At 38.9% G+C, this 12,550-nt stretch overlaps 1 protein-coding gene across 1 annotated transcript; it reads right to left on the bottom strand.

The window, feature by feature from the left end:
- Positions 1-9,961: 9,961 nt before the first annotated feature.
- On the bottom strand, positions 9,962-10,465 carry LOC145067705 (uncharacterized). The gene has a single exon (XM_079014782.1). It carries the CDS (start codon positions 10,463-10,465, stop codon positions 9,962-9,964), a length of 504 nt encoding a protein of 167 aa, XP_078870908.1.
- Positions 10,466-12,550: the final 2,085 nt, after the last annotated feature.

The raw sequence follows: 12,550 nt of genomic DNA, 5'->3' as shown, positions 1-12,550 counted from the left end.
CATTTTTCTGTTTAGTTTGCTTTGAACATCCGTATTTTCTACCAGAGGTGGTTGAGGACTCAGATATGTTCTTTGACAAAACCGAATTTGGCGGAGCCTTGTTCGATTTTGGCAAACTGTTCGTGACTTTGTTATTGAAAGCCTGTTTATTCTTTTGAAAACCTGCCCATTTCTTGTTTTGATCATCCCCTCCAATCATCATCTCGAGAACGAGTTTTTGAGGACTTTCTAGTCAAAGACCTTCCTCTAGACTCGTTCTCCCCTATTTGTGACAAATAATGCACAAACATCCTATTCAGACAATTCCTAGTGATATGACCAACAGTACCACAATTGAAACAGATTTGTTTATTGTTATCTAAACTGGTACTGGGTTTTTCATATTTATTATTTTTAATGACACCATTACTTTTCCCACAAGAACAAGTGCAAGAAACAGGTTGTGTAATAAGTGAGGGTGCATCAGATGGTGTGACTTGTGAAGTAGGTGTGTTATCATCAAAAGCATCACAAGCAACAGGAGTATCAAACAACTCATCAAATATGTCAAAAAAAAAATTAACTCAGCATGAGTTGATGCAAAAGTATCACAAAAAGTATCATCATTTTTAACATCAGAAACATTAAAGTTTTCTTTCAAAAAGGAAACAGCGGGTTCAGACATAGTTTTATTTTCAAGTCCACACACAGTTTTATTATCATAAACAAATCCTTCAACTTTGTGCTTTGACTGATCTAAGGATTGATCTGCAGGAGAAGTAGAAACATTAGTACATTCAGTATTAATAAATCCTCCTAAAACAAAACCAGTTGGTTTGCCATAAACCATGAATGGTTCGGTGGCAATCTCCTCATCAGTTATGGGGCGATATTGATAATTATGATTGAAAGGAGGAGGCAATTTGTCATATCCTAAACCCTTTTGCTGATTATGTTTAAATTGCAAGCAGATATCTATCATGTTGGCAACTACTTCGCTTGACACATCAAAGTTTGTGAAATCAAAATTTGCAGTTTCAAATTTTCCTTTCAATGTGTCAAGCTCAGTAGTCAAATCAGCATTTTGTCTCTTGATATAGTCATAATTTTCACATTTGTTACTGTAATCCTCCTGAAGTCTCCTAAAGTCCTTAATTTTTGCTTCTAACTGGGCCTTTAGGGATTTTTGTCCTTTTCTAAGTTGATAGCCTTCATATCTAAGGTCCTCTACTTCTCTACGTAATGATTCTATTTCCTCACAAAGAATTTTAACATAATCAACACATGCCTGAGAACAAGAAGGTAAACTTACCTCACTTTTCTTTCGTTCGGAAGTAGAAGATACCATTAATGCAAACTGCAGCTCCATCATCTTTTCTTCAGGATTAGCTGCAACATTCTCAACGGGAACATCATCATTGATTTGGGCTAGGTGAGCATTTTCAGGTCTTGAAATATTCAGAGCCTGAATCTGGTCCTCCCAGTCAAATGATTCAGCAACCATAGCAGTCTCACCGTTGACCGCAGCACCTCCATGATTGTTTCCCACAGCTACCATTGTTCTGTCATTATTCATCCTTCGATCTGGTTTCGGGCACTCACGAGCGAAATGACCTGGCTCGTGACAGTTGAAACAACGCAACTTTCCTTTATTAAACCCTACCTTCTTGTCAGCGTTCATTCCCCAGTTGTTCTTTCCAATTTTCTTTGCGAACTGCTTCGCTCTAAACACTGTCATAGCTATTTACCATGTAATATCCATCTCTTCCACATCTTCTGGATGAATTTGATCTAGGTCAGCAAATGATAGTTGAAGTGGGAGCTCTCCGGCTAAGAGGCCATTGTAACAGTTGACAAGTCCAGTGTCAAGAGCAACATGCTCATCATTTTCTTTGGAATTTAAGGTAGAAGCCACCACTGGTATATTGGAGTAGGGAACTGTTGGATTAGTGTCTAAGCCTGTAACTATATTTGGTATGTACTTGACCCGGTTATGCATGGTCCTTTTAGGTTGCCTTCACCAAAGCAACTTGACAAGGTTATTTAGGAGAGAGAGAATAAATTATGATTTATCAATATATTATAAGAATAATATATTAAAGGATAAATCATATTATTTGATTAATATTAGTCATAAATTACTTAGGAATTAATTTGGTGACTAAAAGAGATTAATTGAATAAAGGGGCATAAACTGTCAAATGTGTGATATTTGAGTTTTAGGCTGGGAAACCTTATGGACTAAGGGGAAATGAAATTATGATGGGGATCCATCATATTTTCGTCCAAAGGCCCTAATCTAGAAGGTTCCATGGGTTGCTTGGTGACTAAGTTGTCCATTAGGGTTTAGACTGAAACCCTAGCAGCCTACACTATAAATAGAGGCCTTTGGTTGCAATTTTCGATACGTTGACTCCAAGTGAAACCCTAGGGCCAATTTTTAGTGTTGCTCCTCCTCTCTCATAATAGCCTTCTGGATTGTGGTGTTTGTGAACCATTAGAGGAGTTACAATTATGACTCTAAGCTTAAGATCAAGAAGATTCAAAGGATTTCAAGCCAATTGAAAGAGGTAAACACTTAGATCTGTTCTTATAGTGTTAATTTCGAATTATACATGCTAGATCTAGGGTTACAAGTCTTGGATTAATTACATGTACAATAGAGAAGCCTAGATCTAAGCTTTAGGGTTTTGCATGAGCACATAGGATGTTCTTTTGCTTTAAAACCATCAGTGGTATTAGAGAATTGATTGGATTATGTTGTATGTGATGTAATTGTCAAGTTTATGCTGAATATTGTTTTTCTGGCCTCTGCCCGACCCAACTCGGCGAGTCAGTATCTGGACTCGGCGAGTTCAGGAGTCAGATAGAGCATATCTCGGGATTTCTTGCTGTTTTGCTATAGGATAAATGCCAAAATTGTTTTTTAATAATAAATCCGAATTTTATTGTATTTAAATGATTATCCTTACCAAACCAAAAGATAATTTCAAATCTTTTGAATAATAGTTTCTTTATATGATAAATATGGATTATTTAAATTATATGGTAACTATCCTATGACTAAAAATTTGATTAGGTCAAATATAGATAATTATGAAATTAATTGTTTAATTTATATTATTTGTTATTTGATCCCTTGTGTTTTGAAAAGTTCAAAATTTCTCCTCAAGTTTTGAAATTTAAATTTTATGATTAAAAGTTTAATTTTTAATAATTTAAATTTCGAACCCTTAGAATTTTACAAGTTTAAAATTCAACCCTATACTATTATATTATTACAAGATTAATTAATATATATGTATAACTTAAAGTGATACTCTTACCGTTAGTAGGCCTCATTCACGAAGTCGATCTATAAGGGGGTATAAGGTTATGGCCTATAAAATGGCCATTTAATGGTTATCCACTCTTACCCACCACTTCCTTGATTGGTGGAAGGTCGTTAGCCGAACGGGTAGGATAGGGTAATCCTCTCCTCGTTAAAAGTATAATGAATGATACAAAGTAACTAAAATGTTTTTTTACAAATTCCCAATCTTAGTTACTTTAGGGTAAAATGTGAAAATGATGCTACTCCATGGAATTACACTTTGTACCCTTGTCAAACGTTAGTGGAGCGTGTGTGGTTAACCAGCACACTAATTTGGGATTGACATTGGTAGCGAAGGATGGCTCGATGTTTGTCATAGATCAATGGAGTGTGTGTGGTTTACCGGCACATTGATTAGGTGATAGAGACATTGAGTGCACCATGTTGATTCGCATGGTTATTCACACCTTGTTTGCGATCCTCGGTATCCTAGTCACAAACTTGAAGGGCACATCGAGATTTAAACATGCCATTGAAAAGTTCAATGAATCTCAAAAGAATCTATGAGTTTTCAAATACATTTAAAACTTAATTTTTCTTTCGTTTTTCATGGTGAAAATTAGTGAATCGTCATTCACTTACCTTCAAATTATTTACTTTTAGATTACGGCATCCCTTTTCTAAGTAGTGAATAATGTTGTTGGATCCTAGCCCTAATTTTTTATTTGGGTGTTTAATTGGGGATTCATTTCTAATCAAAATTTGTTCCTTTCTTTTTCAGATGTCTGCTAACAACAACAACAATGCTTCTGGGTCATTCTCGCTGATGAACCTATGTCAAAAGGTGACATTTGATGGGTCGAATTTCAACGAGTGGATGGGGTACATTCGCATGATCACTCGCTACGACGACAAAGAATATGTCCTCGATGAAAAGCTTGAAAAGATCATCCCAGATGTTGCTACTCCTGAAGAGTTGGCCGCCTTTGAGGCTCACGAGCATGATGCTACGAAAGTTCACTGCATCATGCTGGCCACCATGAACCTCGAACTCCAAAAGTCCTATGAGGACATGTATCCGTATGAAATGCATCAAGATTTGCTGGACAGGTACCACCAAAGTGCGAGGCAAGAGCGCTATGAGATGATTACTAACATGATCACCGCCAAGATGGGGAGTGGAGAATCCTTAACCTCTCATTTGCAGAAAATGCAGAGGTATGTCGATCGTCTTATCAAACTTAATGTTAAATTTGATGAGGATTTGGCTATCGACATCATCCTCCACTCCTTGTCTTCTTGCTACAACCAGTTCATAATGACCTACCACATGAATAAGGAAGAGGTCTCCTTGAGTAAGCTTCAAGGACTACTGAGGATTGCTGAGAGCAACCTCAAGGACAAATATGTTGCACCATCCCCTGCTGTGGCTACTCCTATGTTGGTAATTGGCCAAGGGAAGGGAAAGAAGAGGAAGGCTCCTTCAAAGAGCCACCAAAAGGGAAAGTCCCGTGATGGTTCATCCTCTAGTGGAACCAAAGCAGATCCTGTTAAACCCTCCTCTGACACTAAGGAAGTAGAGTGCTTTTATTGCCACGAGAAGGGCCACTGGAAACAAAGCTACCCTAAATATCTGCAGGACAATAAGGATGGGAAGATAAAGCCCACCTTCGCAGGTATATATTCTATTAAATCTAACAACTCACCACTTGCTACTTCATGGGTTCTTGATACAGGATGTGGTTTTCAAATATGTTCTTATTTGCAAGGCCTAAGAAGAAGTAGGGAAGTGGAGCATGGGAAAATAAACTTGATTATGGGAAACAGAAGATTGTCGCATGTGACCAAAGTCGGAGTTTATTCTTTAGTGTTGAGTAATGGGTTAGGGTTAGATTTAAACAATTGTTGTTATTCGCCAGATATGGCAAAGAACATCATTTCTTTTCATGGATTATATAGACAGGGTTTCAGATATTCATTTGATAATAGTAATGGTTCTATTAATGTTTATTTGAAGGGTGTTTTTTTATTTCAATGCATTTCCTTGTAATGGAATATATGAATCTGTGTTGGTTGTAGACAATTTAGGAAATGATGTGTTAAATATTGATTCGTCTAATAGTCTAGACAAAGCATGCTTGTGGCATTGTCACCTTGGCCATGTCAACAAGAAACGCATATCCCAACTCCAAAAGGATGGAGTGTTGGAGTCATTTGACCTTAGGGATGATGATGTGTGTGAATCTTGCTTACTTGGGAAGATGACCAAGTCACCCTTTACTGGCACTTGTGAAAGGGGTGATGGTCTATTGGATCTCATACACACTGATGTGTGTGGGCCCTTTAGATCCACCACAAGGGATGCTTGCCACTTCTACATGACTTTTACGGATGATTATAGCAGATATGGATATATCTACTTAATCAAGCAAAAGTCAGAAACCATTAAAAAGTTCAAAGAGTTTAAGAATGAAGTGGAGAATCAGCTGGGCAGGAAAATCAAGATGCTTCGTTCAGACCAAGGAGGAGAGTACCTAAGTCTTGAGTTTCAGGACTATCTAAAGGAATGCAAAAAAAATTCGCAATTGACACCTCCGAGAACGCCACAATTGAATGGTGTGGCTGAGAGACGTAATCGGACCTTGTTGGACATGGTTAATTCTATGATGAGTCGGGCTTCGTTACCAATAGCTTTCTAGGGGTATGCCTTGGAGACTGCTACCCATATCCTTAACCTAGTTCCCACCAAGAAGGTTGCCAAAACACCTCATGAGATGTGGAAAGGGAAAGCTCCCTCGTTGGCACATATCAAGGTTTGGAGTTGTGAGGCTTTCGTAAGACGAGAGACTCACGAAAAGCTCGAACCTCGTAGTGAGAAGTGTTATTTCATCAGCAATCCACAGAAGTCCTTTGGCTATCTCTTCTACAGACCGAGTGACAATGTTGTCTTCGTTGCGAGAAGAGGGGTTTTCCGAAAAAGAGAGCTCATAAGCCAAGATGACAGTGGGAGGAAAATTGACTTGAAGAGATTCAAGAGCAAAGTGATGAAGGAACTTCTAACAATGACACTCAACCTGAGGAGGAAACTCCTGTTGAACCTGTTGACGAGTCCTTAACTCTTAGACGTTCCAGTAGGGCTAGTGTTCCACCCTAATTGTATGGATTCCATATTACTACTGAAGGGGATACATTTATTAGTGATAGTACACTAGTAAATTTGGAAGAACCTAGAAGCTACAAGGAAGCCATACCAGGCCCGGAGTCTGCCAAGTAAAAAGAGGCTATAGACAGCGAGATTCAGTCCATGTACGACAACCAAGTTTGGAATTTGGTTGACAATGTGTCGGGTCGTAAGACAGTCGGGTGCAAGTGGATCTTCAAGAAGAAGACAGACATGGATGGGAATGTGCACACTTATAAAGAAGGATTGGTTGCGAAGGGCTTTACTCAAACTTCTGGAGTTGACTATGGTGAGACCTTCTCGCCAGTTGCCAAGATAAAGTCTATTAGGGTAATGCTCGCAATAGATGTGTTTCATGATTATGAAATATGGCAGATGGACGTGAAAACTGCTTTTCTTAATGGAAGGTTGGTTGAGGATGTTTACATGAATTAGCCAGAGGGTTTTGTCAATGTGAAGCATCCAAATAGAGTGTGTAAGCTTGAGAAATCCATTTATGGATTGAAGCAAGCGTCTCGCAGATGGAATCTATATTTTGATGAGAAGGTCAAAGAGTTTGGTTTTCTGCGAAGTGAAGATGAGTCATGTATGTATGTCAAGGCCAGTGGGAGTATAGTGAGCTTCCTCGTATTGTATGTTGACGACATACTACTCATAGGAAACGACGTCCCTACCTTGCACGAGGTCAAGTCCTGGCTTGGGAAGTGTTTCGCTATGAAGGACCTCGAAGAGGCTACGTATATTCTGGGCATAAGGATAGTAAGAAACAGAAGTAAGAGACTGATAGGACTCAGTCAGGATACATACTTGGATAAGGTACTAAAGCGTTTTAGTATGGAAAATTCCAAGAAAGTGGAGTTACCAATCCAAAGCAATACCAAGTTGAGTAAGACTCAAAGCCCGAGTACAGAGGCGGAAATAGCTTATATGAGCCGAGTACTTTATGCTTCCATAGTTGGCTCGATCATGTACGCTATGACTTGTACTCGCCCTGATGTGGCCTTCGCTTTGAGCATGGTCAGTAGATATCAGGGAAACCCTGGTAAAGCGCATTAGACTGTAGTTAAGAATATTCTTAAGTACCTTCGGAGGACCAAGGAATGGTTCTAGTCCTCAGTGGGAGTGATGACTTAAGGGTATGAGGGTACAGTGATGCTAGTTTCCAGATGGATCAGGATAATTACCGTTCGCATTCAGGCTGGGTCTTTACCCTTAACGGAGGAGCGACGACTTGGAAAAGTTTCAAGCAGGAGACTGTGGCTGATTCAACGTGTGAATCAGAGTACATTGCAGCAAGTGCAGCACCAAAAGAGGCAATATGGTTGAAGAACTTAATTGGAGACCTTTGAGTTGTGCCATCCATAAAGGAGCCCATGGAAAGTTTCTATGATAATGAAGGAGCGGTTTCCTTAACCAAGGAACCAAGGGATCATGGTAGATCCAGGCATATCGACAGAAAATACCATTTTATCAGACATTGGGTAGAAGAGGGACTCCTCGTTGTGAAGAGGGTATCGTTAGAAGATAACCCATTAGATCCCCTTACGAAGGGACTGAGCAGGGTTAAGCACTTGCAGCATGCTAGGAGCATTGAGCTGAAGGACGATATGAGTTTAGATTAGATAGACAAGAAACGTGTAATAGATAATTTGTACTTGACATTTTATATAAATAAAGGTGTTTTATTTTAGAGTAAAGTTACTATCTTGTGTTGGTTATTTATCTATTGTTTCAGTTTTGCATTTTTTGACTTCCTGAATAATAAGATTATTCAAACGACCCACAGTCATTCATATGTCGGAAGTAAATATGAAAGAAGAGTGTCATGAATCTGTTTGTAGATTGTCTAAAAGGTTTAGACATAGCAATAGTTTGTTGCAAAGTTCATGAATACTTATGAATTATGATTTGAGAATTTGAATAAACCCACGTTTGCTGGTATCACTTCATGGTATATTACCTCGGGTGATCACAAAGCGATAATATCTTATAGTCTTACAACTTAGAGATATGGTTATTGTTTGCTGGTCGGTTGTGCATTTATGATGTGTAAACGCATTAGTAACTTGATGTTATAAAAACGCATTGTTGTGCATGATTTAATTAGTAAATAGTAGATGCATATGAGTCGAAGTTAATCTGTTCCTTTCATTCTAAGAGAATAAAGGTGATATCTTGGTCACTCGATGATTTGGTTTGACTTATGTGTCAGGCCCGGTCAGAACAAGGTTGATATGTTCAACTAAGTTCTATGTCGAACGAATCAGAGATCAAGAAACAAAGTGCTGAAAAATAAGTATTGTTAGCATGGTGTCTAGAACAGAGGATTATAAGATCCCTTATCTAAAGGACGAGTTACTAATCAGAGATGACAGCGGCGTATAAGAGCTACGATTGCTAATCGGATCCTGAAGTCATATGTGAGATATAGTTACTAGACTTATCCAAGTGGGAGACTGTTGGATTAGTGTCTAAGCCCGTAACTATATTTGGTATGTACTTGACCTGGTTATGCATGGTCCTTTTGAGTTGCCTTCACCAAAGCAACTTTACAAGGTTATTTAGGAGAGAGAGAAGATATTATGATTTATTAATATATTATAACAATAATATATTAAAGGAGAAATCATATTATGTGATTAATATTAGTCATAAATTAATTAGGAATTAATTTGGTGACTAAAAGAGATTAATTGAATAAAGAGGCATAAATTGTCAAATGTGTGATAGTTGAGTTTTGGGCTGGGAAACGTTATGGACTAAGGGGGAACGAAATTATGATGGGGATCCATCATATTTTCGTCCAAAGTCCCTAATCTAGAAGGTTCTATGGGCTGCTTGGTGACTAAGCTGTCCATTAGGGTTTAGATTGAAACCCTAGCAGCCTATACTATAAATAGAGGCCTTTGGTTGCAATTTTTGGTACCTTGACTCCAAGTGAAACCCTAGGGCTGATTTTTAGTGTTGTTCCTCCTTTCTCATAATAGCCTTCTTGCTTGTGGTGTTTGTGAACCATTAGAGGAGTTACAATTGTGACTCTAAGCTCAAGATCCAGAAGATTCAAAGGATTTCAAGCCAATTGAAAGAGGTAAACACTTAGATCTGTTGTTATAGTATTAATTTCGAATTATACATGCTAGATCTAGGGTTACAAGTCTTGGATTAATTACATGTACAATAGAGAAGCGTAGATCCAAGCTTTAGGGTTTTGCATGAGCACATAGGATGTTCTTTTGCTATAAAACCATCAGGAACTGCTTGAGGAACAGTAGATGGAGACACGGATGACGAAGCAGGAAGAGTTGTTGCTGATGGAGTAGCAAAAATCCGACTCTAAGGTTGTTGTACAACAAACGCTTGGCCTGGAGATGAGATGAGTAATGAAAGAGCATTGTTTGAAGAAATCCCGAGATTTGCAGTTGAATAGGAATTCACATGGTTAATCTCTCGCTGCTTATCATCAACATCACAAACTTTGATAATCACCATTATTTCAGCAAGAGTAAGACGATTAGGTCTTTCGTCTTCTTGATAACAGCTACATTCATATCCCATGATTTTGGAAGTCCGTTTAGTAGCTTTTTATTTATCTCAGACTTGGTCAAGAAGATCCCAGCTATAGTCATCTCAGTAGTGAGAGTGGTAAATCGTTGTAGCTGAGTCTCCAGGGTTTCTCCAGGAATATAGTTAAACATGTTAAATTTATGTCGTAGCATGTCCTGAAGACTTTCTTTCATGTCTTCATTTCCCTCATAGACCTTAATCAGGGCTTCCCACAAGGCTTTTGTTGAAGTATATTCCCTAAAACCCTGAGCTATATCAGGAGACAAAGCCATAGTTAGGGTGGCTAAAGCCCATTCTTGTTCTTCAACTTTCTCAAAATCTTCATCAGTATAGTTTTCAACTGCTTTATCAACTAGTTGACCCGCAACAGTGGTAGTAATTCTGACTGGACCTTTGACAGTACTTCGCCAAATCTTGAAGTCTTTCATTTTGATGTACTTTTCAATTCGGTATTTCCATTCAGGAAATCCATCTGCAGACATCAGTCTTGGAATACGTGTGGTTGTGCCCATGACAGAGTCCAGTTCGTGATGATGTGTTTGACTTTGAGTATCCATTTTTTTAATTAAAATAATCAAAAGATCAAAAGATTAGAACAAGAAAAATGTCAAGAATGAGTTTGCGGTCAGACTGTTTATGGTCGTAAACTGAGTTTACGGACGATTGTTTATGGTCACTTAGATTACGGTCAAAGTGTTTTCGGTCAATGAAGATACACTGTTTACAGTCTATGAAGATGCTCAATTTACGGTCCAGGAACACAGTTTACGATCTTTGAAGATTCTTGAGTTTACGGTTGTAAACTGGGTTTACGACCGTAATCACTTGGCCGTAAACTCCCAGAAATTCATGAAAACACGAATTTAGAGCAGATTCGATCCCTTTTAGCAGCGAAAATACCAAACACAATCTCGAACAGTAATGAATACGATTTTAAATGGCCAAAAACTTGATTGAATGATGCTTTGACACCGGTTTTGCTTTGATACCAATTGTAAGGTCCTGGAAACGGATCTTACTAGTGATCAATCAATCAAACAATCAACAAGAATAAGCATGGGAGTAGAAGAAGAATAATATCAAGCTTGTACACGTTAATAACTCGAAAAATGTCAGGTAGAACTCAATGTTCTCTAGCCGTGAACTATGAACTATTAACCACTACAAATGACCAAGACCACCCCTTTATATAGAGGAAGAATGGGAGTAGAAGAAGAATAATATCAAGCTTGTACACGTTAATAACTCGAAAAACGTCAGGTAGAACTCAATGTTCTCTAGCCGTAAACTCTGAACTATCAACCACTACAAATAACCAAGACCACCCCTTTATATAGAGGACACGGGCCGTAAACAGGGTTTACGGCCGTAAACCTGTTTATGGCCATAATCATACAAAACACCCTAGAAATATACCAAATGACTCAAAAGACCTTTATACAAAGTAAAGCCTAGACCAAACCACTAACTGAACCCTTCACTTACCTTCCTTTGAGGGAAGTCATGGATTTGTACCTCCTCTTCCGGAATCATTACGCCATGCTCCGATAAGAAACCGAAGCGATCCAGCAGATGCTGGAATTCCTCAACAGTAGGGACTCTACCATGACGATCCATTGCCCAGAACAAACGAATGATAAAGAAGGAAAACTCGTAGAACAGCCAATATGATGTAGAGGAAGTAGAGATAGACAATAAGGATGAACGACCTTGGAAAATAGGGGGGAACTTTAAAGACAAAACTAGCAGCACGAACCGTCCTCCTTTTCTCGAGGTTGACATACAATGACGACACTGTTAAAAACCCGTTCCAAGCTAAAAATAATCCAAGACGTACACATGTTGAGTAAGCTCGAACGTTGATGCTATTAGGCCAACGCAAACACCTACAAGCCTAAGGGACTTGTTAACGTATCCCTCAGAGGGAACATCAAAAAGAGAAGTCAAAACTAGTACCGAGCTTGGCCTGAGCTGAACTCAGTCGGACCAAGTCCGAGGCCAAGGCCCAGCCTTCGTTAACGCGAAAGAGATAGGCATGAGAGTTATGGTGCAAAGTAGTTCTATAATCTCCTCACCAAGGGATAATGCCCCGACGAGTGTGGGGCCATACAGAGTGTCTCACATGCTCGTCGAACGATAGCCATGGTCTCCGTAATAACTGAAAGATCATCCTTTAGCCATTGAGGAGAGGATGCAAAAAGGATGTGACGAAGGATCATCCAATAGGAGTCCGCCACGTCACGTCCCATGAAGGAATGTCCAACAGAATCAGTTGAGGTCCACATGCCTCTAGAACCAAGTATATAAGGATCCTTTTTCCTCATGAAGAAGGGGGAACTCTCTTTCAAGTGAATATCCTTTCTTTTCTCTGAAAAACACTGACTAGATCGTCGTAGCTTCATCTCGGGAATCCCTCCTGGGCATCGACTAACGATCTACTTTCCCGTTTTGTACTGTGATATCAAGAGAGGGTATCTGCACTAAACCTACCGACAATTTCAGCACTACCATCT

The sequence above is a fragment of the Lactuca serriola genome, chromosome 8, assembly GCF_051521515.1.
Source record: "Lactuca serriola cultivar US96UC23 chromosome 8, Lser_US96UC23_V15, whole genome shotgun sequence".
In the NCBI taxonomy this organism is placed as follows: domain Eukaryota; kingdom Viridiplantae; phylum Streptophyta; class Magnoliopsida; order Asterales; family Asteraceae; genus Lactuca; species Lactuca serriola.
This window is presented reverse-complemented; position numbering and strand designations above follow the sequence as displayed.